The sequence below is a fragment of the Cherax quadricarinatus genome, chromosome 46 (genome assembly GCF_038502225.1).
Source record: "Cherax quadricarinatus isolate ZL_2023a chromosome 46, ASM3850222v1, whole genome shotgun sequence".
NCBI lineage: Eukaryota > Metazoa > Arthropoda > Malacostraca > Decapoda > Parastacidae > Cherax > Cherax quadricarinatus.
Window position 1 is genome coordinate 27222484 of NC_091337.1, and position 26262 is coordinate 27248745.

The 26262-nt window shown below is 40.6% G+C and overlaps 1 protein-coding gene across 1 annotated transcript in view; it reads left to right on the forward strand.

The window, feature by feature from the left end:
• Positions 1-26262, forward strand: part of LOC128696632 (cytochrome P450 9e2) — a 79130-nt gene that overhangs the window by 28330 nt on the left and 24538 nt on the right. Inside the window, 2 exon segments of the mRNA XM_053787944.2 lie at positions 20755-20973; positions 23006-23066. Of these exon segments, the coding sequence (XP_053643919.2) occupies positions 20755-20973; positions 23006-23066 (280 nt within the window).

Genomic DNA, 26262 nt, shown 5'->3' on the forward strand with positions numbered 1-26262 from the left:
TGATTGGTGATAGCACTTGTGACACTTTTTTGTATATAAAGGGTGGTAAGGTATTTAAATCTCCTGCCTTGTTTTTTAGTGCGTTGATAATTAGGGAGACTTCGTATGGGTTAGTCGGAGCTAGGAACAGTGTGTTCGGGTAGTTGCCGGTGAGGTAGTCATTTGGTGGGGTATCTGAGCTTGGGATTTTATTGGCAAGGTTTTGTCCTATAGTGGAGAAGAAATCATTGAGTCTGTTTGCTGTTTCTGTTGGTGGGAGTTGGGGTTCATCTGATTTTGCTAATTTTATTTCGCTATTTCGTGATATCTTTTTTGTTCCCAGAATTTCTGATAGGGTTTTCCAGGTCTTTTTTATATCACCTCGTAAGTTGGATAATCTGTTCTCATAATACAATTTTTTTGCCCTTCTTATCAGGCTGGTTAGGATTGACGAGTAACGTTTTGTTTGGTCTCTGGTTATGTGACCCATTCTGTACTGTTTTTCATATTGGTGTTTTGTATTTATGGATTTGAGAATGCTGGGTGTTAGCCAGGGACTGTTCAGTCTCTTAGCTGTCATCTGCTTAGTTTTTTTAGGGCAGTGCTTGTTATAGAGGTATTGGGTCTTTTTTAGAAAATTATTAATACATTCGTCAATATCTGTATTGATTTCTAGCTCAGTGTGCCAGTCAATGTTTGCTACTGCTGTTGTGAAGTTATTAATGGCTGCCTCATTGTGAAGTCTGAAGGTGACTTTAGTAGTGTCTTGGGGTAATTTACCAAGAGTTGTTATGAGGAAAGTAGGGTAGTGGTCTGTGGTATTATGTGTAATTATGCCTGATTTTAAAGGGGATATGGTGTTGGTCCAGATGTGGTCAAGTAGGGAAACACTAGTCTCTGTAACTCTTGTAGGTTTTGTTACTGTTGGTAGCAACATACAGTTACTCATTGTGTTTGTGAATTCAGTAACGTGTGGGTCCTGGTCTTGCAGGAGATTTATATTGAAGTCACCTGAGAGTAGTAAGTGATCTTTGTTCATGCGTGCATCAGTTATCATACTTCCTAGGTTTTGACTAAATTGGCTAATGTTTGACTGTGGAACTCTGTAGATGTTTATCAATGTGAGAGGTTTTTGTAGGTATTTGGATTTGAATTTGGCTATTATATATTCCCCATGTTCATCTCTTGTGCAAGTATTAGTGATACTAGACCTACCTGGAGTTCATTACCTTTGTAAATTGTGAGTTCATTACCTTTGTAAATTGTGAATTCATTACCTCTGTAACTTGCTCAGCTATCAAAACTTTGGAGTCCAGTCCCTGGACCCATTATGTACCTCTGTAACCTTTTGACTACCGCCCACAGCATGGGTATGGGGTGCATAATAAACATATTAAACTTACTAACCTTGAAACGCTGCACCCAGTTCCTCCTCGCTGAACACTCACACACACTGACATTCTCCACTCTTTCTTTCGTCTGGTGCCTAGCTTTGTGAAGCCCTATGATTTGAGCTACAGTTTCAAGTGTTACAGCCTTCCTTTTACCCATAACCAAACATGTATATCCCCAAAACCAAAGGGAACAATGGACAAAAGATGGAGAGGATGAGAGACAAAAGTGCAACACATCCTCTCACCACACCAGCCACGTGAGCACTAAGGAGTCACTGTGGAGTGTGGCAGTAGGCCATGATGTCATGCTAACGGCTGCTACCCGGCATAATGCACTGACAAAAAAAAAGACCCCCTGTATGGTAGGCTTTAGATTTTCGTCACGACATTATGCCGGGGCGCTCCCCCGAATTAATGCCATGCCTAGCACTGCACACACACACACAGTAGCAACCAGTGAAGAGGCGGGGCCAGGAGCTAAGACTCGACCCCTGCAACCACAAATAGGTGAGTATACACACACACACACACACACACACAAACACACACACACACACACACACAGAAGTTTCAGATATGACAGGGACTGAAGGCAAGAACATGTCAATGGAAGGAAATAAAATGCCTCAGAGGAAGCAGATGGAGACTCAGTGGGAGGAGGAAAGGGCGAGGTCAGTTTTTGTGTACGGGCTCCAAGAAGCCAAGGGGGCCAACTTTGAAGAAATAAAACAGGAGGAGAAAAAAATGATTGAAGGCATCATGAAAACAATAGGGGAGGGCAATATGACCCAGGTGACAAATTTTCAGAGAATTGGGTGGTTTGCGAGTGGAAGGATACGGCCTGTCAGAGTAACTTTCAAGGAAGAATCAGTTCGAACCAGGATTCTGCAAGAGAAAGCAAGACTGAGGGACAAAGAGGGGTACCAGAGAGTATACCTCGACAGCGACAGAACACAAGAAGAAAGGACTACACTGAAAGAGAGGGTACAGAGACGCAAGGAGGAACGAGAAGCAATGAAAATGAGCAGGACCCAGACACAGGAGGAAGGGCAAACACACCCCACAGAATCTCCCACCAAAAGACTCCACCCGCGACATTCCCAACGCAACTGAGCAACCTATACTACAACCCACTCACTGTTCCCTCTGCCACCAACCCCCATATCACAAACCTCACCCCAACAGCTGTCCCTTATGGGCATTCTGACCCCACCCCCATCAACACAAACCCCACCTACACCACAGCCCCATATAGGCCCCCACCAAGGCTCTCGCTCCCCCAACCCCAATATTCTTTCATGACCACAATGATAGAAAAGAAACTAAAGGTTTGGTACACAAACGCGGATGGAATAACGAATAAACATGAGGAGTGGAATGAAAGAATCAGTGAAAAATCCCCAGACATCATAGCAGTCACAGAAACAAAACTCGCTGAGACAATAACAGACACAATCTTCCCAACAGGATACCAGATCCTGAGGAAAGATAGAAGGAGTAGAGGGGGAGGAGGGGTTGCACTGCTCATAAAACACCAATGGGGATTTGAGGAAATGGAAGGCATGGACATGATTGGAGAAAGAGACTACATTGTAGGTACAATTCAGTCCGGAGAACATAAAGTAGTCATTGGAGTGATGTATAACCCACCACAGAACTGCAGGAGGCCAAGAGAGGAGTACGAAGAAAACAACAGGGTGATGGTGGACACACTGGCTGAGGTGGCAAGAAGAGCTCACTCGAGCAGAGCAAAGTTACTGGTAATGGGCGATTTCAACCACAGGGAGATCGACTGGGAAAACCTGGAGCCACATGGGGGTCCCGAAACATGGAGAGCCAAGATGATGGATGTGGTACTTGAAAACCTCATGCATCAACATGTCAGGGACACAACCAGAGAGAGAGGGGAGGATGAGCCAGCAAGACTGGATCTTGTGTTCACCCTGAGCAGTTCAGACATTGAGGACATCACTTACGAGAGGCCCCTTGGAGCTAGCGATCATGTGGTTCTGAGTTTTGACTATATAGTAGAGTTACAAGTGGAGAAGGTAACAGGAACTGAAGGGGACAGGCCAAACTATAAAAGGGGGGACTACACAGGTATGAGAAACTTCCTGCAGGAGGTTCAGTGGGACAGAGAAATGGTAGGAAAATCAGTAAACGAGATGATGGAATATGTGGCAACAAAGTGCAAGGAGGCAGAGGAAAGTTTTGTTCCCAAGGGAAACAGAAATAATAGGAAGACCAAAACGAGTCCTTGGTTTACCCGAAGGTGTAGGGAGGCAAAAACTAAGTGCAACAGAGAATGGAAAAGGTACAGGAGGCATAGGACCCAGGAAAACAAGGAGATTAGTAGAAGAGCCAGAAACGAGTATGCGCAGATAAGGAGGGAGGCCCAGCGACAGTATGAAAACGACATAGCATCGAAAGTCAAATCTGACCCGAAACTGCTGTATAGCCACATTAGGAGGAAGACAACAGTCAAGGACCAGGTGATAAGGCTGAGGAAAGAAGGTGGAGAACTCACAAGAAACGATCAAGAGGTATGTGAGGAGCTCAACACGAGATTTAAGGAAGTATTTACAGTAGAGACAGGAAGGACTCTGGGGGGACAGACCAGATGGGGACACCAGCAAGGAATACACCAACAAGTGTTGGACGACATACATACAGATGAGGAGGAGGTGAAGAAACTGCTAAGGGACATCGATACCTCAAAGGCAATGGGACCGGACAACATCTCTCCGTGGGTCCTTAGAGAGGGAGCAGATATGTTGTGCGTGCCACTTACCACAATCTTCAACACATCCCTGGAAACTGGGCAACTACCTGAGGTATGGGAGACGGCAAATGTAGTTCCCATTTTCAAAAAAGGAGATAGAAAAGAGGCACTAAACTATAGACCTGTGTCATTGACGTGTATAGTATGCAAAATTATGGAGAAGATTATCAGGAGGAGAGTGGTGGAGCACCTGGAACGGAACAGGAGTATAAATGCCAACCAGCACGGATTCACGGAAGGCAAATCCTGTGTCACAAACCTTCTGGAGTTTTATGATAAAATAACAGAAGTAAGACAAGAGAGAGAGGGGTGGGTTGATTGCATCTTCTTGGACTGCAAGAAGGCCTTTGACACAGTTCCTCACAAGAGATTAGTGCAGAAGCTAGAGCATCAGGCGCATATAACAGGAAGGGCACTGCAATGGATCAGAGAATACCTGACAGGGAGGCAACAACGAGTCATGGTACGTAATGATGTATCACAGTGGGCACCTGTGACGAGCGGGGTCCCACAGGGGTCGGTCCTAGGACCAGTGCTATTTTTGGTATATGTGAACGACATGACGGAAGGGTTAGACTCAGAAGTGTCCCTGTTTGCAGATGATGTGAAGTTAATGAGGAGAATTAAATCTGATGAGGACCAGGCAGGACTTCAAAGAGACCTGGACAGACTGGACACCTGGTCCAGCAAATGGCTTCTCGAATTTAATCCTGCCAAATGCAAAGTCATGAAGATAGGGGAAGGGCACAGAAGACCACAGACAGAGTATAGGCTAGGTGGCCAAAGACTGCAAACCTCACTCAAGGAGAAAGATCTTGGGGTGAGTATAACACCGAGCATGTCTCCGGAAGCACACATCAATCAGATAACTGCTGCAGCATATGGGCGCCTGGCAAACCTGAGAACAGCATTCCGATACCTTAGTAAGGAATCATTCAAGACACTGTACACCGTGTATGTCAGGCCCATACTGGAGTATGCAGCACCTGTTTGGAACCCGCACTTGATAAAGCACGTCAAGAAACTAGAGAAAGTACAAAGGTTTGCGACAAGGTTAGTTCCAGAACTAAGGGGAATGTCCTATGAAGAAAGATTAAGGGAAATCGGCCTGACGACACTGGAGGACAGGAGGGTCAGGGGAGACATGATAACGACATATAAAATACTGCGTGGAATAGACAAGGTGGACAAAGACAGGATGTTCCAGGGAGGGGACACAGAAACAAGAGGCCACAATTGGAAGTTGAAGACACAAATGAGTCAGAGAGATAGTAGGAAGTATTTCTTCAGTCATAGAGTTGTAAGGCAGTGGAATAGCCTAGAAAATGACGTAGTGGAGGCAGGAACCATACACAGTTTTAAGACGAGGTTTGATAAAGCTCATGGAGCGGGGAGAGAGAGGGCCTAGTAGCAACCGGTGAAGAGGCGGGGCCAGGAGCTAGGACTCGACCCCTGCAACCACAAATAGGTGAGTACACACACACACACACACACACACACACACACACACACACACACATATATATATATATATACATATATATATATATATATATATATATATATATATATATATATATATATATATATATATATATATATATATATATATATATATATATATATATAACAACACTGCGACTAGCCAAGGAGTCGAACCCATGCTGCTTTCGCAGGCCTCATGGAGGGCGAAAACTCATGATGCCTTAATTCAAGGGACCACACAATCCTTAAGAGCAGTGCATTCAGCAGAACTGGATGTTGTACTCGTTACCCAAGGATTTACGTTGGTGTGGATGACTCTAGGCTAATTTCATTCTGCTCCCTGCTTGGCGTACTAGTACAACGAGCAGCATTTTATATTATTATACCCAAGAACAAGTGGTAATGATCAGTAACAACACTGCAACTAGCAAAGGACTCAAAGTCTGGCTGCCTTGGATCAAAACGTCTAGCATTGGCTGGGTTCCAAGGTACTGTCCAGTGTGGTTGGGTGGTTAGAGCACTGCATATCGTATCCAAAGTTTCGTAGGTTCGAGTCTCCTTCTACCAGAGATTAGTGTTTGTGAATATTTCGCCTGTTATGCGAATTATATATATATATTTTCAACAAGTCGGTCGTCTCCCACCGAGGCAGGGTGACCCAAAAAAGAAAAAAAATCCCCAAAAAGAAAATACTTTCATCATCATTCAACACTTTCACCACACTCACACATTATCACTGCTTTTGCAGAGGTGCTCAGAATACAACAGTTTAGAAGCATATACGTATAAAGATACACAACATATCCCTCCAAACTGCCAATATCCCAAACCCCTCCTTTAAAGTGCAGGCATTGTACTTCCCATTTCCAGGACCCAAGTCCGACTATATGAAAATAACCGGTTTCCCTGAATCCCTTCACTTAATATTACCCTGCTCACACTCCAACAGATCGTCAGGTCCCAAGTATCATTAGTCTCCATTCACTCCTATCTAACACGCTCATGCACGCTTGCTGGAAGTCCAAGCCCCTCGCCCACAAAACCTCCTTTACCCCCTCTTTCCAACCCTTTCGAGGACGACCCCTACCCCTCTTTCCTTCCCCTATAGATTTATATGCTTTCCATGTCATTCTACTTTGATCCATTCTCTCTAAATGACCAAACCACCTCAACAACCCCTCTTCTGCCCTCTGACTAATGCTTTTATTAACTCCACACCTTCTCCTAATTTCCACACTCCGAATTTTCTGCATAATATTTACACCACACATTTCCCTTAGACAGGACATCTCCACTGCCTCCAACCGTCTCCTCGCTGCTGCATTTACCACCCAAGCTTCACACCCATATAAGAGTGTTGGTACTACTATAAAAGTATACATTCCCTTCTTTGCCTCCATAGATAACGTTTTTTGACTCCACGTATACCTCAACGCACCACTCACCTTTTTCCCTCATCAATTCTATGATTAACCTCATCCTTCATAAATCCATCCGCCGACACGTCAACTCCCAAGTATCTGAAAACATTCACTTCTTCCATACTCCTCCTCCCCAATTTGATATCCAATTTTTCTTTATCTAAATCATTTGATACCCTCATCACCTTACTCTTTTCTATGTTCACTTTAAACTTTCTACCTTTACACACATTCTCAAACTCATCCACTAACCTTTGCAATTTTTCTTTAGAATCTCCCATAAGCACAGTATCATCAGCAAAAAGTAACTGTGTCAATTCCCATTTTGAATTTGATTCCCCATAATTTAATCCCACCCCTCTCCCGAACACCCTAGCATTTACTTCCTTTACAACCCCATCTATAAATATATTAAACAACCATGGTGACATTACACATCCCTGTCTAAGACCTACTTTTACCGGGAAGTATTCTCCCTCTCTTCTACACACCCTAACCTGAGCCTCACTATCCTCATAAAAGCTCTTTACAGCATTTAGTAACTTACCACCTATTCCATAAACTTGCAACATCTGCCACATTGCTCCTCTATCCACTCGATCATATGCCTTTTCTAAATCCATAAATGCAATAAAAACTTCCCTACCTTTATCTAAATACTGTTCACATATATGCTTCAATGTAAACACTTGATCTACACATCCCCTACCCACTCTGAAGCCTCCTTGCTCATCCGCAATTCTACATTCTGTCTTACCTCTAATTCTTTCAATTATAACTCTACCGTATACTTTTCCTGGTATACTCAGTAAACTTATTCCTCTATAATTTTTACAATCTCTTTGGTCCCCTTTCCCTTTATATAAAGGGACTATACATGCTCTCCGCCAATCCCTAGGTACCTTCCCCTCTTTCATACATTTATTAAACAAAAGTACCAACCACTCCAACACTATATCCCCCCCTGCTTTTAACATTTCTGTCATGATCCCATCAGTTCCAGCTGCTTTACCCCCTTTCATTCTACGTAATGCCTCACGTACCTCCACCACACTTACATTTCGCTCTTCTTCACTCCTAAAAGATGGTGTACCTCCCTGGCCAGTGCATGAAATTACCGCCTCCCTTTCTTCCTCAACATTTAAAAGTTCCTCAAAATATTCTCGCCATCTACCTAATACCTCCCTCTCCCCATCTACTAACTCCCCTACTCTGTTTTAATGGACAAATCCATACTTTCCCTAGGCTTTCTTAACTTGTTTAACTCACTCCAAATTTTTTTCTTATTTTCATTAAAATTTCTTGACAGTGCCTCTCCCACTCTTTCATCTGCTCTCCTTTTGCACTCTCTCACCACTCTCTTCACCTTTCTTTTACTCTCCATATACTCTGCTCTTCTTATAACACTTCTGCTTTGTAAAAACCTCTCGTAAGCTACCTTTTTCTCTTTTATCACACCCTTTACTTCATCATTCCACCAATCACTCCTCTTTCCTCCTGCCCCCACCCTCCTATAACCACAAACTTCTGCCCCACATTCTAATACTGCATTTTTAAAACTATTCCAACCCTCTTCAACCCCCCCACTACTCATCTTTGCACTAGCCCACCTTTCTGCCAATAGTCGCTTATATCTCGCCTGAACTTCCTCCTCCCTTAGTTTATACACTTACACCTCCCTCTTACTTGTTGTTGCCACCTTCCTCTTTTCCCACCTACCTCTTACTCTAACTGTAGCTACAACTAAATAATGATCTGACATATCAGATGCCCCTCTATAAACATGTACATCCTGGAGCCTACCCATCAACCTTTTATCCACCAATACATAATCTAACAAACTACTTTCATTACGTGCTACATCATACCTTGTATATTTATTTATCCTCTTTTTCATAAAATATGTATTACTTATTACCAAATTTCTTTCTACACATAGCTCAATTAAAGGCTCCCCATTTACATTTACCCCTGGCACCCCAAATTTACCTACTACTCCCTCCATAACATTTTTACCCACTTTAGCATTGAAATCCCCAACCACCATTACTCTCACACTTGATTCAAAACTCCCCACGCATTCACTCAACATATATATATATATATATATATATATATATATATATATATATATATATATATATATATATATATAAATAAATATATAAAATATTATTGTACCCATGGAGCAAGTGGTATTGATCAATAACAACACTGCATTAGCCAAGGAGTCGAACCCATGCTGTTTTGGCCCGCCTCATGGTGAGAGAAAATGCATGACGCTTTAGACTACTAGACCACACAATCCTTAACAATGGTGTATCCAGCCAAGCTAGATGTTGTACCCACCATCGAAGAACATACGGTGGTGTGGACGCCTCTGAGCTAATTTCATTCTACTCCCTGTTTGTGTACTAGCTCAACAAGCAGTATATTATATTATTGTACCCAAATCTTCAGCCCACATATTCCCCTCCCACCCATCCCCAGAATATAGTACTAAAAAGCAAGCCGAAGGTATGGTACACCAACGCAGATGGAATAACAAATATAAGCGAGGAGTCACAAGAACGAATGACTGAGGCATCCCCAGACATCATAGCACTCACGATAACAGATACAATAACAGATAACAGATACAATCTTCCCAACTGAATAACAGATCCAGTGGAAACAGGGAAAACAGAAGGAAAAAAGGTGTTGCACTGTTCATGAGAAAAAGTGAAGTTTTCAGTAGATGTTTGGACTGGGGTCTAAAAGTGATGATAACTGTGATGTACAACCCGCCACTAAACAGCAGGAGATCAAGACAAGAGTGTGATGAGAGCAACAGAAAGACTGTGGACACACTAGCCGAGGTGGCCAGGGCAGGGCATAGATGCTAGTCATGGGAATTTCAATCACAAAAAGACTGATTGGGAAAACCTGGAGCCACATGGAAGACCAGAGACTTGGAGGGCTAAAATCCTGGAGATGGTGCTGGAAAACTTCATGCACCATGTTAGGGACACAACAAGAGAAAGATAGAGAGAGATTGAAGAGGATGAACCAGCAAGGCTGGCCTCTTTATTCACTGTGAATAACTCAGACATAGGGGATATTACACATGAAAGGCCCCTCAGCGCCAGTGATCACGTGGTCCTGAATTTCGAGTACATAGTAGAGTTAACAGTGGAGAGTGAAGTAGCACGAGAAGAACGGGGAGGTCTAAATTAAAAAAAAAGGGAGGGGGAAACTACACAGGTATGAGGCAATTCTTGCTCAAGTTGCAATAGGAAAGAGAGCTAGAAGGAAAGACAGTAAATTAAGTGAAATTACACATGACCACAAAGTATTGGGAAACAGAGAAATTCGTACTAGGGGCCACCAGAAACAATAAGAAGACAAGAGTGAGCCTAGGGTTTACCTTTAGGTGTGAAGAGGCCAAAACTAAGTTTGGTAAGGCGTGGGAAAATTGTAAAAGGCAAAGGACTCAGGAAAAAAAAAAGTTGAACCAAAGAGCTTGAAAATGACCAAATCAGACCACAAGTTGTTGTACAGCAACACCAGGAGGAAAACAACAGTCATGGACCAGGTAATCAGGCTGAGGAAGGAAGGAGAGGAGCTCACAGGAAATGACGAGGAAGTACGTAAAGTGTTCAGCAATAGACTTAGGGAGGTATTCACAGTGGAGAGAGGGAGGCTTCCAATAAACCAAGCTGGAGGGTATATCAGCAAGTGTGTCCACAATGCATGCAACCGAGGAGGAGGAGGAGGAGGAGGAGGAGGTAAAGAAACTGCTAGATACCTTGAAGACAGAAACACTGTGTACACCACTAATATCAATCGTCAACAAATATATCGAAACATGGCAACTGCCTGAAGAGTAGAAGACAGAAAACCTAGTCCTCATTTTATTAGAAATGAGACAGTCAGGCAGCATTAAACTACAGACCGTTGTTACTGACATGTATAGTATGTAAAGACATGGGGAAGATTATTAGAAGAGTAGTGGAGTACCTAGAAAGGAATGGGTTCATACATAATAACCAGCACAGCTTCAGGGAAGGACAATCCTTCATAACAAACATGCTGTAATTGTATTAATAATGATAAATTAGACACATGTGCAACACTTGGATATCTTTTCTGATGAAACGTATCGCCACACAGTGGCTTCATCAGCTCTATACATAGGAGAATGGTGAAGAACAGAAGGAGTTTGACGTAATCCATCCCTCAGCCTGGAATCGATGTAATCAATGTTGAAAAGAATGCAGTATATGCGCTATGAAGTAGCTTATATACTGTAGACAGGTGAGCTGAAGTAGACGAAAGCGATATCACATTAGATATATGAAAGGTGGAAGTAGGTCATGCTTATAGGTTAGGCAAGGACCCCAATGGAAATTAAAGGACCCCAATGGAAATAAGTCACTCTGTCTGACTTTTTTGGGTTATCCTAGGTTCTCTACACATATGCTGCTATGTATGATAATTCTATGTAACTGTATTGTGTATACCTGAATAAATTTACTTACTTACTTACTTACTTACTTACAAGTGAAGAATTCCCTGACTTCTGTTGCTTGTGTGATAAGTCGTTTAGATAACTATCAATTTTAAGAATGAGACACTTATGCAACATTTAGAAATCTTTATTGAGGAAATGTTTCACCATACAGTAGCTTAATCAGTCCAATACAAAGAACGATGGAAAAAGAGGAGGAGTTTGAGGTAATCAGTCCCTCGGCCTGAAACTGATATGTTCAGTCCATCAATCTTGCAGTACTTTCTGTTGCTTATACGTTTTGATAGAAATCTCACTAATCTGCAGGTTGAAAATCAGTCACATGCGCAACATCTGAGTTTCTTTACTGTAGGCGTTTCGCCTTCCAGTGACTTTATCAATACGAATTCAAGGACATAGTTGCAAGATACAGCCTCTTGATGGCGAAACGTCTACAATAAAGAAACCCAGTTGTTGCACATGTGCTTTATTTTCATCTTCTCAGTACTGAATACCATTCATGTACAATCTGCTGGTTAATGCCTCCATCTATGAGAGGACTCTTCTCCTGATACCATGAACTGCCACTTTCTTTTGTATATAACTCTATTGGTAACTTTAATAAAATCTAGATAAGTAATATTATATTCCTTATCATGATAAACTGCCTCAGATGCTTTACTAACAAAAGTCAGTAAAGCATTATGCTTATCAAGATGACTTCTTATAATTAATCTATATGACTCAAGAAATCGTAATGACAGGATTGCAAACAAACCATACCCCCGGCCGGGATTGAACCCGCGGTCATAGAGTCTCAAAACTCCAGCCCGTCGTGTTAGCCACTAGACCAGCTAGCCACAATAAGATTCATCCAACTAGGTATATTTCTACACCATAGGAAGGTTAGCACAGGCACCTCTGTGACCACAAATGCAAGTTTTTACAGACGAATCTCCAGCTAGCGTGGCCGTGACGAACTCTAGCTCAAGTCCCTTCACTGCCGTCAACATGACTCAAGAAATCGTAATGACACGATTGCAAACAAACCATACCCCCGGCAGGGATTGAACTCGCGGTCATAGAGTCTCAAAACTCCAGCCCGTCGTGTTAGCCACTAGACCAGCTAGCCACAATAAGATTCATCCAACTAGGTATATTTCTACACCATATGAAGGTTAGCACAGGCACCTCTGTGACCACAAATGCAAGTTTTTACAGACGAATCTCCTGCTAGCATGGCCGTGAGTCATGTTGACGGCAGTGAGGGCACTTGAGCTAGAGTTCGTCACGGCCACGCTAGCTGGAGATTCGTCTGTAAAAACTTGCATTTGTGGTCACAGAGGTGCCTGTGCTAACCTTCCTATGGTGTAGAAATATACCTAGTTGGATGAATCTTATTGTGGCTAGCTGGTCTAGTGGCTAGCGCGACGGACTGGAGTTTTGAGACTATGACCGCGGGTTCAATCCCGGCCGGGGGTATGGTTTGGGATTAATCTATATTTATAAAAATAAATTAAATTAGCCAACTTCCACATCTCATAAACTCTGATAGAAGAGATATATTAAAAAGCTTAGTTAATGGTTCACTAAGTTCTATTTTGTACTCGTTTAGAACCCTTGAAAAAATGTTCATCAGGGCTCGGGGATTTATTTGTTTGATTACCACATCCCTAGTAACAGTGATATTACGTAGTATATTTTCTTCTGGCCCTTTATAAAAAATAATTACCGTGATACTTTTTTGTCTTCTTGTGTAGAGAAATAAGACTGAATAGAAATGATCCAAAATGAACATTAGGCTCAAACACTTGTTAGGGCACAAGAAAGGAATTTAAAGGTGTATAAAAAGAGAGGGTCAGTTTATGCATCTTTATATTCACATCAGATCAAAAAAAAAAAAACAAAAAAAAAACAAAAACAAAGGAGATACGAGAAGCTAGACGGTACTATGAAATTATAACTGGTAAAGACTCTGAAAAAAACCAACATGGTTTTTTCAAGGTATATAGAACAAAAGTCAAAGAAAAGTTAGGTGCTGTTAAAACTAACTATGGACACCTTACTAACACGGAGAATGAAATGTGCACAGATTTCAATAATTATTAAAAACTGAGCACATTTTATTCTCCTCGTCAGTAAGCTGTTCGTTAAACCCGTCTAGCTTCTCGTATCTCTCTTTTTTTTTTTTGTTGTCTTAATGTGAATATAAAGATGCGTAAGGTGACTCTCTCCTCTTTTTATACGTCTTCAAATTATTTTCTTGTGCCCTAATAAATGTTTGAGCCTATTGTTAATTTTGGATCATTTCTATTCAGTCTTATTTCTCTACACGGAGCAGCAGGTATTGTGTTTTAAAACTGCCATATTAAAAGATCTCTTCATTACTTCAGTCTACAGATTATAAGTGTTCTCTAAGCCCATCGTAATTTGCTAAACGAAAATCTGGAACCGTTACTGAATTATCCCTACCATCGTACTTCGATTCATTACTGAAGGTAATCGATTTGTGGGCCGGAGAGACAGGGATGGACGACGAAGATTGACAGGAAGTACGATCCTCGAAGTTCAAAAAGAGACAGGGTTTCTTTGCCTCAGATCGGACAAGTCAAATCATCTGCAGGCAATAAATTTAGGTTGATCAGTACAGGGCACCAAGATCCCAAGCGGACATCAACTTGATCTTTAAATGAGCCACTCAAAACAATGTGAAGTTCAGTGAAGAGAAATTTCAACTACTCAGACATGGAAAACTTGAGGAAATTAAACCTGTATCAGGGCACACATCAAATTCTAACTGTACTATAGAGCAAAAATGTAATGTGAAGAACCTGGAAGTGATAATATCAGAGGATCTCGCCTTCAAAGACCCCAATAATGTATCTACCGCAACTGCTAGAAAAATGATAGGATGGTTAAAGAGAACCTTCAGATCTAGGGACGCCAAGCCCATGATGATTCTCTTGAAATCCCTTGTTCTCTCTATGCTAAAATACTGCTGTACACTAACAGTGCTCTTCAGAGCAGGCGAAATTGTTGATCTGGAGAATATACAAAGGCATATAAACTAAAAACAAATAACAAAAAAAGGCACAATACCGTGACTGGAACGATACACAAATAACCCACACATAGAAGAGAGGAGCTTACGACGACGTTTCGGTCCGATATGGACCATTTACAAAGTCACACTAACCAGAAGTGGAGCACGACGGCTATATATAGGCAGGAAGAGGTAGTGGTGGTAGTAGTAGTAGTAGTAGTGGTAGTAGCAGTAGTAGAAGTAGTAGCAGTAGTAGAAGTAGTAGTAGTAGTAGTAGTAGTGGTAAAAGTGGGGAACTAAGGAGTAGGAGCCAGTCAAATATAAAGACAGGGAAGCACTGCAAGGAGCTAGGTGCCCACAGAGGGAGAACAAGTGCACAGAGGTAGGGGGAAGGGGAGTGATGAAATAAATAATGAAGGAACAGAAACATGCGACAGAAGACAAAAAAAGGAAAGAGGAAAGGGGAAGAGGGAGAAGAAGAAATAGAAAAAAATGAGGAATCAGGTTAGGTCTCGGGTGTTGTGAAGTTTGGAGCGTTTTACAATGTAGTGGGAGAGGAAGGCATCTACAGAGACGAAGCCAGGGCTAAGGTTCATACAAGGAAAGTTGTGTATTAGAGAGAATTCAACCAGACGGCGACTGTTAAAGTTGGAAGTAGGGAAGACAGTTTTAGCAGAACACCGGTCTATAGGATGGCTGTGATCTCTGACGTGACAGAAAAGAGCATTGTTAGTGTCGGCAAGCCTAACACTATTTTTGTGCTCGCTCCCTAAGTCTGTCAGAAAGAGATCGGGCAGTTTCTCCAAAGTATTGAAGAGGACAGGAGGAGCAAGAAATAGAGTAGACACCAGGAACATCTGTAGAGGGAGGAGAGGCATGAACGAGATTAGGTCCAAGTCGGACCGAAACGTCGTCGTAAGCTCCTCTCTTCTATGTGCGGGTTATTTGTGCATCTAAATTACTTGTAACGATTGAAGTCCCTTGATTTGTATTCCTTGGAATGCAGGCGAAGGAGATACATGATAATATACACTTGGAAAATCCTAGAGGTTTCCATGAGAAACCAATTGGCAAAAATCAACTTGCGAACATGTGGATCCCGTGTTTTACTCATTTTTTTTTCAACAAGTAGGCCGTCTTCCACCGAGGTAGGGTGACCCAAAATGAAAGAAAATCCCCCAATAGAAAATACTTTCATCATTCAATACTTTCACCTCACTCACACATAATCACTGTTTTTGCAGAGGTGCTCAGAACACAACAGTTTAGTAGCATATACGTATAAAGATACACAATATATCCCTCCAAACTGCCAATATCTCAAACCCCTCCTTTAAAGTGCAGGCATTGTACTTCCCATTTCCAGGACTCAAGTCCGGCTAAATAAAAATAACCGGTATCCCTGAATCCTTTCACTAAATATTAACCTGCTCACACTCCAACAGCTCGTCAGGTCAGAAATACCATTTGTCTCCATTCACTCCTATCTAACACGCTCACGCACACTTGCTGGAAGTCCAAGCCCCTCGTCCACAAAACCTCCTTTACCCCCTCCCTCCAACCTTTTCGAGGACGACCCCTACCCCGCCTTCCTACCCCTACAGATTTATACTTTCTCCATGTCATTCTACTTTAATCCATTCTCTCTAAATGACCAAACTACCTCAACAACTCCTCATCAGCCCTCTGACTAATACTTTTATTAACTCCACACCTTCTCATAATTTCCACACTCCGAATTCTCTGCATAATATTCACACCACACATTGCTCTTAGACAGAACATCTCCACCGCCTCCAACTGCCTCCTCACTGCAGCATTTACAACCCAAGCTTCACGTTCTTTTAATAGTGTTGGTACCACTATACTTTCAAACATTCCCTTCTTTGCCTCCATAGATAATGTTTTTTTTTGTCTCCACCTATACCTCAACGCACTACTCACCTTTTTTCCTTCATCAATTCTATGGTTTACCTCATTCTTCATATAACCATCCGCTGACACGTCAAATCCAAAATTTCTGAAAACATTCACTTCTTTCATACTCCTCCTTTCCAATTTGATATCCTATTTTTCTTTATCTAAATAATTTGATACCCTCATCACCTTACTGTTTTATATGTTTACTTTCAACTTTCTACCTTTACACACTCTCCCAAAATCGTCTACTAACCTTTGCGACTTTTCTTTAGAATCTCCCATAAGCACAGTATCATCAGCAAAAAATAACTGTGTCAACTCTCATTTTGTATTTGATTACCCATAATTTAATCCCAACACCTTTGTATTTACTTCTTTTACAACCCCATCTTAAAATATATTAAACAACCATGGTGACATTACGCTTCCCTGTCTAAGACCTACTTTTACCGGGAAGTAACCTCCCGGTCTTCTACACACCCTAACCTGAGCCTCACTATCTTCATAAAAACTCTTTACAGCATTTAGTAACTTACTACCTATTCCATATACTTGCAACATCTGCCACATTGCTCCTCTATCCACTCTATCATATGCCTCTTCTAAATCCACAAATGCAATGAATACTTCTCTATATCTAAATACTCTTCACATATATGCTTCAATGTAAATACTTGATCTACATATCCCCTACCCACTCTAAAACCTCCTTGCTCATCCGCAGTCCTTCATTCTGTCTTACCTCTAATTCTTTCAATAATAACCCTACCGTACATTTTTCCTTGTATGCTCAGTAAACTTATTCCCCTATAATTTTTAGTCTCTTTTGTCCCCCTTCCCTTTATATAAAGGAACTATACATGCTCTCTGCCAATCCCTAGGTACCTTCCTCTCTTTCATACATTTATTACACAAAAATACCAACCACTCCAACACTATATCCCCCTCTGCTTTTCAAGTTTCTGTCATGATCCCGTCAGTTCCAGCTGCTTTACCCCCTTTCATTCTACGTAATGCCTCACGTACCTCCACCACACTCGCATCCTGCTCTTCTTCACTCATAAAAGATGTTATACCTCCCTGGCCAGTACATGAAATTACCGCCTCCCTTTCATCATCAACATTTAAAAGTTCCTCAAAATATTCTCGCTATCTACCCAATACTTCGATTTCTCCATCTACTAACTCCCCTATTCAGTTTTTAACTGACAAATCCATTCGTTCCCTAGGCTTTCTTAACTTGTTTATCTCACTCTAAAATTTTTTCTTATTTTCATCAAAATTTCTTGACAGTGTCTCTTCCACTCTATCATCTGCTCTCCTTTTGCACTCTCTCACCACTCTCTTCACCTTTCTTTTATTCTCCATATACTCTGCTCTTCTTATAACACTTCTGTTCTGTAAAACTCTCATAAGCTACCTTTTTCTCTTTTATCACACCCTTTACTTCATCAAGAAGATATAAACAAAGTTTTCCAGTGGGCAACGGAAAACAATATGATGTTCAATGAGGACAAATTCCAACTACTCCGTTATGGAAAACTGGAGGAGATAATAACTAGAACAGAGTATACTACTGACTCCGGCCATACAATAGAGCGGAAAAATAATGTAAGGGACCTGGGAGTAGTAATGTCTGAGGATCTCACTTTCAAGGATCGCAACAGTGCCCGATCACAAGTGCAAAGAAAATGATAGGATGGATAATGAAAACGTTCAAGACGAGAGATGCCAAGCCAATGATGATCCTTTTCAAATCACTTGTTCTCTCTAGGCTGGAATACTGCTGTACATTAACATCTCCATTCAAAGCAGGTGAAATTGCAGATCTAGAGAGTGTACAGAGATCCTTTACTGCACGTATAAGTTCTGTCAAGCACCTTAACTACTGGGAACGCTTGGAAGCATTTGAGTTGTACTCGCTGGAACACAGGAGGGAGAGATATATAATCTACACTTGGAAAATCCTGGAAGGAATGGTCCCAAATCTGCACACAGAAATCGCTCCCTGCGAAAGTAAAAGACTGGGCAGGCGATGCAAAATGCCCCCAATTAAAAGTAGGGGCGCCATTGGTACACTAAGAGAAAACACCATAAGTGTCCGGGGCCCAAGACTGTTCAACAGCCTCCCATCAAGCATTAGGGGAATTACCAATAAACCCCTGGCTGCCTTCAAGAGAGAGCTGGACAGATACCTAAAGTCAGTGCCAGATCAGCAGGGCTGTGGCTCGTACGTTGGACTGCGTGCGGCCAGCAGTAACAGCCTGGTTGATCAGGCCCTGATCCACCGGGAGGCCTGGTCATGGACCTGGCCGCGGGAGCGTTGATCCCCGGAATAACCTCCAGGTAACCAGGTAATCATCCCACCAATCACTCCTCTTTCCTCCTGCACCCACTCTCCTACAGTAGTAGGTTGGTAGACAGCACCTGCTCAGGGAGGTAATACTGTCCTGCCAAGTGAGTGTAAAACGAGAGCCTGTAATTGTTTTACATGATGGTAGGATTGCTGGTCTTTTGTCTCATAAACATGCATGATTGCAGGTACGTCTTGCTACTTCTACTTACACTTACACTTAGGTCACACTACATATACATGTTCACGTGTATTTACACACACTCATCTGAGTTTTCTTTGATTTTACCTTAATAGTTCTTGTTCTTATTGCTTTTCCTTTTATATCCATGGGGGAGTGGAATAAGAATCGTTCCCCCATAAGCCATGCGTGTTGTAAAAGTCAACTAAAATGCCTGGAACAATGGGCTTGTAACCCCTTTTTCCGTATAGCCTACTAAAAAGAAAAGGAAGAAATCCGTCATAGTGGGATGTTTGAATGTGCATAGATGTTGTGTGAATGAAAAGAAAGAGATGATTGTGTATGTTACGAATGAGAAGAAGCTGGATGTCCTGGCTTTAAGTGAAACAAAGCTGAAGGAAGTGGGAGAGTTTCAGTAGGGAGAAATAAATGGGATGAGGTCAGGGGTTTCAAATAGAGTTAGAGCTATAGAAGGAGTAGCTATAATGTTGAAGGATAAGTTATGGCAGGAAAATAGGGAATATAAATGTATTAATTCAAGGATTATGTGGAGTAAAATAAGGGTTGGGTGTGAAAAGCGGGTTATAGTAATCGTTTATGCACCTGGAGAAGAGAGAAGTGTAAAGGAGAGAGAGAGATTTTGGGAAATGTTGAGTGAGTGTGTGGGGAGTTTTGAACCAAATGTGAGAGTTCTTGTGGTTGGGGATTTCAATGCTAAAGTGGGTAAAAAATGTTGTGGAGGGAGTAGAAGGTAAATTTGAGGTGCCAGGGGTAAATGAAAATGGGGAGCCTTTAATTGAGCTATGTGTAGAAAGAGGTTTAGTAATAAGTAATACATATGTAAAAGAGAATAAATAAGTATACTAGGTATGATACAGCTTGTAATGAAAGTAGTTTGTTAGATTATGTATTGGTGGATAAAATGTTGATGGGTAGGCTCCAGGATGTACACGTTTATAGAGGAGAAACTATATATAGGATCATTATTTAGTTGTAGCTATAGTTAGAGTAAGAAGTAGATGGGACAAAAGGAAAATGGTAACAAGTAAGAGAGAGGTGAAAGTGTTTTACTTATTATAATTTAATAAATAGGTATGATGTAAATAGTTTAGAAAAGAGACAAGTTTAAGAATGAGACACTTGTGCAAGATTTGGGAAATGTAGCAAAGAGTCTCATTCTTTAATAAACTGGTCATAAGAAAAAACTGCAGTTATAGCAATCCTCATCTATTCCAATGACTTTACTTATTTCGGAACAATGCTTTAAAAAACATCGGATGAGACCGTGATTCCAGTGAATTATTCTGTCCACAATTGTTATCCAACTGGATTTTAACATTCTGACAGATAAATACTTTCCACATGTTCACATTTACAAATAACCCGCACATGGGAGAGAGGATCTTACGAAGACGTTTCGGTCCGACTTGGACCATTTACAAAGTCACACTAACAGAAAGGAGAGAAGGGGCAGTATGAAGGAAACAGTATATTTTCTGTAAAAGAATTATGATTATACTAATAAAATAATCATAATTCTTTTACAAAAAATATATTGTTAATTAAAATCACACTTTTAAATCTATAGTTGAAGGTCAAAGTTTCTGGCTATGTACAATATATTCGGAAACTGAGTTTACATTTAAATTATGAAACATAAATTAAATTTGAATAAAAAACAGGAAATAACGTGTCATAATGTTGCAGTGCTGACGGATAAAACCATTGCGGCTCAGAGTGTGTTGTTCTTAATCGTTGGCTTCGATACGACGGCCTCAACTCTCGCCTTCGCGTCCTTCCTCTTGGCCAAGTACCCCGTACACCAGCAGCGTCTCCGCCAGGAACTGCAGCAGATGGTTCAGGAACATGGTGATGTTACCTACCAGGGCATCATGGAAGCCAAATTCCTCGACGCGTGTATAATGGGTGAGATCTTGTTGCTGATGAAATAATTATATCAATGTATTTTTTGGTGATTCATGATTTTGGGAGTTAACTGCGTGTTCATATTTTTCGTTGGTTTAGAAAGACACGTAAGCAAACACTATAACATATTTATTAGAAAACGTTTCGGTCCTGTTACCTTGATCACTTCAGGACCGAAACGTTTTCTAATAAATATGTTACAGTGTTTGCTTACGTGTCTTTCTAAACCAACTTGTCGGTATTTATTACCAAGGTTTATACCATATTTTTCGTTAAACAGGTGGCAGCTTACCTATTCATTACGATACCAGGACTTATTTGTGCTAAAAATCACATTTAAAATACAATTTTTAGAGCATATTTATTGTCTATGGAACTTAACTATTTTAATTTATGTTAACAAATTTAACCAAAAGCTGCAGGCATCTTGTTAAATGTGCAATATCCTTGTGTTAAGTGTAGGATTTCCTAAGGTCAAGACAAACTATAAAAGTTTTCTTTTCTTACTGGTTTAAATGGAGCTGGAGCAAAAGCCTAACACAAATTGCACACTAATTTCTAGGTAAAAATATCTTACACATAATGTTGTGGAAGAAATTTTGCTAACTAGTTACTGGAAACAGTGGAAAATAAGGTAATTACTGTAGTCCCTGAATCTTAAAAGGTGTTCAGTCCTCTAGCCACCATTAATCCTAAGGAGAGACAGGACTATAGATACTTATATACTGGAACCAGACGAGAGGTATAGCAGGTGGGTAGACCCACTGGAGTTGCGTCAGTGATTAGCAATATGGTTGTAGAAGAGATAAATCTCTAACTAGATTCCATGGGCATGACCATTTTAGGAATGATTTATCTCTGCTAACGGGTCCCATCTTCAACTGCAGCATCTCTCTTCTTGTAGAATATATGTGCTCATTTTCCTGCCACTGATTTTAGAATGATCAAGGCTAATTAGGGATATACCCACCAGTATTATTATCAGATAATAAAGTTCTAAACCCACAAGGGTCATGTAGCGCTGTTGGGCAGAAAATAATGCCGGGGCTATAAACAGCTATGTGGAAAGAGTATCAGAGGTATGGGTAGAAAAGCCCACCATCAGTGAGGAACTAATTTCCCCATATACCACTACTCCAGTTTATCTCTATATTGAACTAATAAAAGCCACTGCTTAGTGAAATGTTTATGATAAAGAAACTCAGGCATTTCACTAGTGTCTTATCCATTTAAATGTTAAGAAAAAGTCTTAAACTAAGATAATGCTATACAAAAATGCAAGAAGTGTCCAGGTTGGGGCCATCGTAGCCGATATCGAGGATGAGAGAGAAGGGATGATAGCAACCCCATGTGTTTTGAATGTTAAGAAATGTTAATTTTTATAGTCATAAAAATTATATGGAAATTAACAGTCAATACACATCATAGGAATTTTATATTTGCCATATAATTAAAGAGGAATCCCCATTTTATTTTAATTGAATTAAGGCTAAAAAAAATTTTGTGATTAGGAGTTCAATTAAAAATTATTGAAAAATATTAAATACTTTTAACTTATTTTTATATATTAATTATGTTATCAGTTACTGGCAGTATTTGCTTGCATAAACATATAAATTAGTAAAATCTTCCAATTTCCACATTTAGAAAATCTTTTGATAACATTTCTCATGTTTAACAAAATGTTAGTAAACGGGAAAAGTTGCCAGTCCGATCGTCAGTAGTGTGTGGCCACAGCCACGTCTGTGACCTGCATAAAGCAGAATCCTCAGCTGTTACCTATAGGGGCACCATCGCCTCCCTGTTTACCTTTGTTGGAATCGACATGATGGTGGTGACTGGCCGGATTTTCCATAAAATACAGAGTATAACATTAACAAAGTCCTGGATGAAGAGTCCGTGTAGAATGAATTTTCTGATGCCATGTTCCATCAGTAGGAGGATACCATGAATCATTACTGATTAACCTAAAATAACAATGGACTTAAGTCTCCCATCAATGCTTGCCAGTTATAATTTCATTGTTTTTCAGAAACACTGAGATTGTACCCGCCAGCAGTCTTCGGTGAACGGATATGCAACAAAACATACAAGTAGGTGTTGCGAAAACAATAAATCGTAAATAATTGCTCGAAGTTGCAGTTTTTCTTCCACTACAGGTCCTCCATCACAAATCCGGCATCATTGGGACCTGTAGTGTGCCGGATTACTGAGTTTGCCAAATTACAGAGTGGTTAAGTTAGAATACACTTAATAAAATTAACCAACTTGACTTCCACAATTCATTGAACATCGGCAAAAATCGAACATTTCCGCTACTTTGAGCTCAATTTCAAGGTACTTTTCGTCATGAAAGCAATCAAAATCATGTCTATTTCTGTAATATATCTTCCATTCTATCAAATGAGTCCAAAAAATGAGAATACAACCATAAAAACCATACGAAAATATACTGCAAAGAGGCGGCTAATGGCTGAGAAGTGAACTCCCTTATTTATCGTCCGTCTTTTTTATTTTTGTTGTACGTTAAGAAGCATCTTTCCATCATACATTTCCCAAGTTTCAATGAGATAGCCCAACAAACAACAGAGAAAAAAAAATATTTACCAAAAATCATATATGGCAAGCCCAAGCCAGGTACTGGAAATAAGTCACTTTGTCTGACTTTTCTGGGTTATCCCAGGTTCTCTATACATACACTGCTATGTATGATAATATATGTAACTGTATTTGTGTATACCTGAATAAACTTATTTACTTCTAGTCTGTCAACTGAGTACAAGAAACCGCCCATTCACTAATTTCAACTACCCATTAAAGTGGTCAGAAATTGGCAATTTGGCCGATTTCACACAAATTTCAACAGATGCCAATTTCAAAATAGGGTCCAGAATAAACAATGCAGACATTCCTGGCACTAAAATAACATTTTCTCTGCTCATTAGTCATGGCGACAGGCCCTTCTTATATTACTCTTGCTTACTATTTGGAATTTTTATTCACAAAAAATAAAATAAAAGCTTTACTGTTATGCAAACTACTGCATTATTGTAATAATTGTATAAATAATGGCAATCCATTCTTGACTCCGTACTGGAATTTAGACTGGCAGGTATTGGACGGTGACGTCATTTGTTTACTCTTGAGCTTCGCTAAAGAATAGAACATTTTCGCTACTGTGAGCGCAATTTTAAGGTACTTTTCGTCATGAAAGCAATCAAAATTATATCTATTTCTGCAATATATCTTTCAATCTATCAAATGAGACAGAAAAAAATGAGAATATAACCATAACAACCATACAAAAATATACCGCTAAGCGGCCGCTAATGGCTGAGAAGTGAACTCCACTATTTATGGTCTGATTTCTTTCATTTTTGGTGAACGTGAAGAAGTATCTTTCCATCATACATTGCCCAAGTTTGAATAAGATAACCCAACAAACAACTGAGAAAATGATAATATAATAATAATAATAATAATAATAATAATAATAATATCTTCATTTACTACACGTACATGTACAAGTTACACAGGCCTAGCTGACATCAGTGACATACTACCATATTGTTGGAACTTATTCGGTCCGAGAAGTCCCAACGGGGAAAAACATACTGTTCGAGGGCCCTTACACCCACCCAAAACACAAACACACTCACCCGTGTTGGCGAAGGTGATTGGAAGGTACTTCTTAATTGATAGATTTACCCTTTAGGGAAGAAGTAGGTACTTTATACTGTTAGTACACTAATATTAGGATTATTGAGGCAACTGTAGATAATAATAATGTAGACCTAAGACCTTAACATAGGTAGTAATAGGCCAAATGTAGGCAAACACTAGGTTAAGTTAGCTAGGGAGAACTGGCAGCCCAAGTTTGAATGATGAGGCGTGGGTCTCGAAGACGCCAGAACTTCTTCTAAGACTAGACACCATCTGGACAACACGTGCCGTGATCAGCAGGTGGCGCCCCCATGTGTCTTCACATATGAGACCTGGGGAAATCTGGTGGAGGCACCTCGACGTACCATAGATGTCCTCTGTCAGGCCCGTACAGTAAGACAAGACCTCCACTTTTTCTTAGAATTCTGGCCAGTGTCTGGGGAAAGTTGCGAGTGAGTTCAGCTGTAGGCCTTTGTGCAGCCGGCAGTTCATGACCAGTACATACTTTGTCTCTTGTCAACCTAGAAGCTAGTGTCCATTTCTGCATAGTTATACTAGGGGATACACACCCTCTTGGATACAGGAATTTCTGAGGTGCAGGCAGGTCACTAATATCGATTGAATATTGCAGGAACTAAGGCTCCCGGTTGCACGTGGTTTCTGAGGGGAAGTCCAAAGGGGCTAAGCTTAGGGAGGTTGAAGACCAGAATAGACTCTACATCACCAATTTAGTCCTTTAAACGTGCATGCAGGCGAGATTTCTTTGCAACATCAGTCATTTATGAAAATCTGTCCTATAAACCACTTGTGAGGTTGAGGTACCGACCTCAGAGCTCGGTGTCAACAGAGCTTCCCAGGGTAGGCGACTGACCTGGAGGCAGTCCAGACAAATTTTCACAAGTGGTCCTTTGAACCGTGATGTGAAATAGCTAGGTTAAAATTAACATAGCTAGGCCACAGTTAGGAACCAGTTTAAGAGAGTTAGGTTAAGTTAGCACCCAGGCCCAGAGTTAACACAGAGGCTAGGCCAAGCTGACTATACACAGAAGTTGTTATTTTCAGTAATTTACAGGCAGGCCAGGTAGGCTAGAGAAGCTTGTGAATTTAATTATTTACAGTGATTACAAGTAATCCAGGAGACTTGTGTGTTAATTACTTACAGTGGATTTGCAAGGTAGCCACAGTTAGGCTAGGCTTGTGCAATATTTTCAACAGTTATAGTAGCTAGGACAGATTTAACCTAGTTATTATTTACAGGGAGTTCTAAAGCCAGGCTTAAGCTATAGCACACTAGTTAGGTTAGGATTTACCTTATCCAACCATCCACGCTAGACTGAGTAAGCTGGGCACAGTTAGGCCAAGCTGTTTACATACATTATTTATTTACTGTTTCACAAGTTGAATTGTTGAATTTATTTGTGCGAACCAAGTGATTTTTTAATTTGTACACTGCATTTTTATTGTGCGAATTTCATTGTCTTTGACTCATTTTAATGTGGGATTTGTGAATTGTACCTGAGACTAGGTTAAGTCCTGTAATTATTTGCTGGCATTGTACAGGAAATTGCTAGGTTAAGCTTTCACATCGATACACATTTTGATTGGGATTTGAGAGCTAACAGTGTA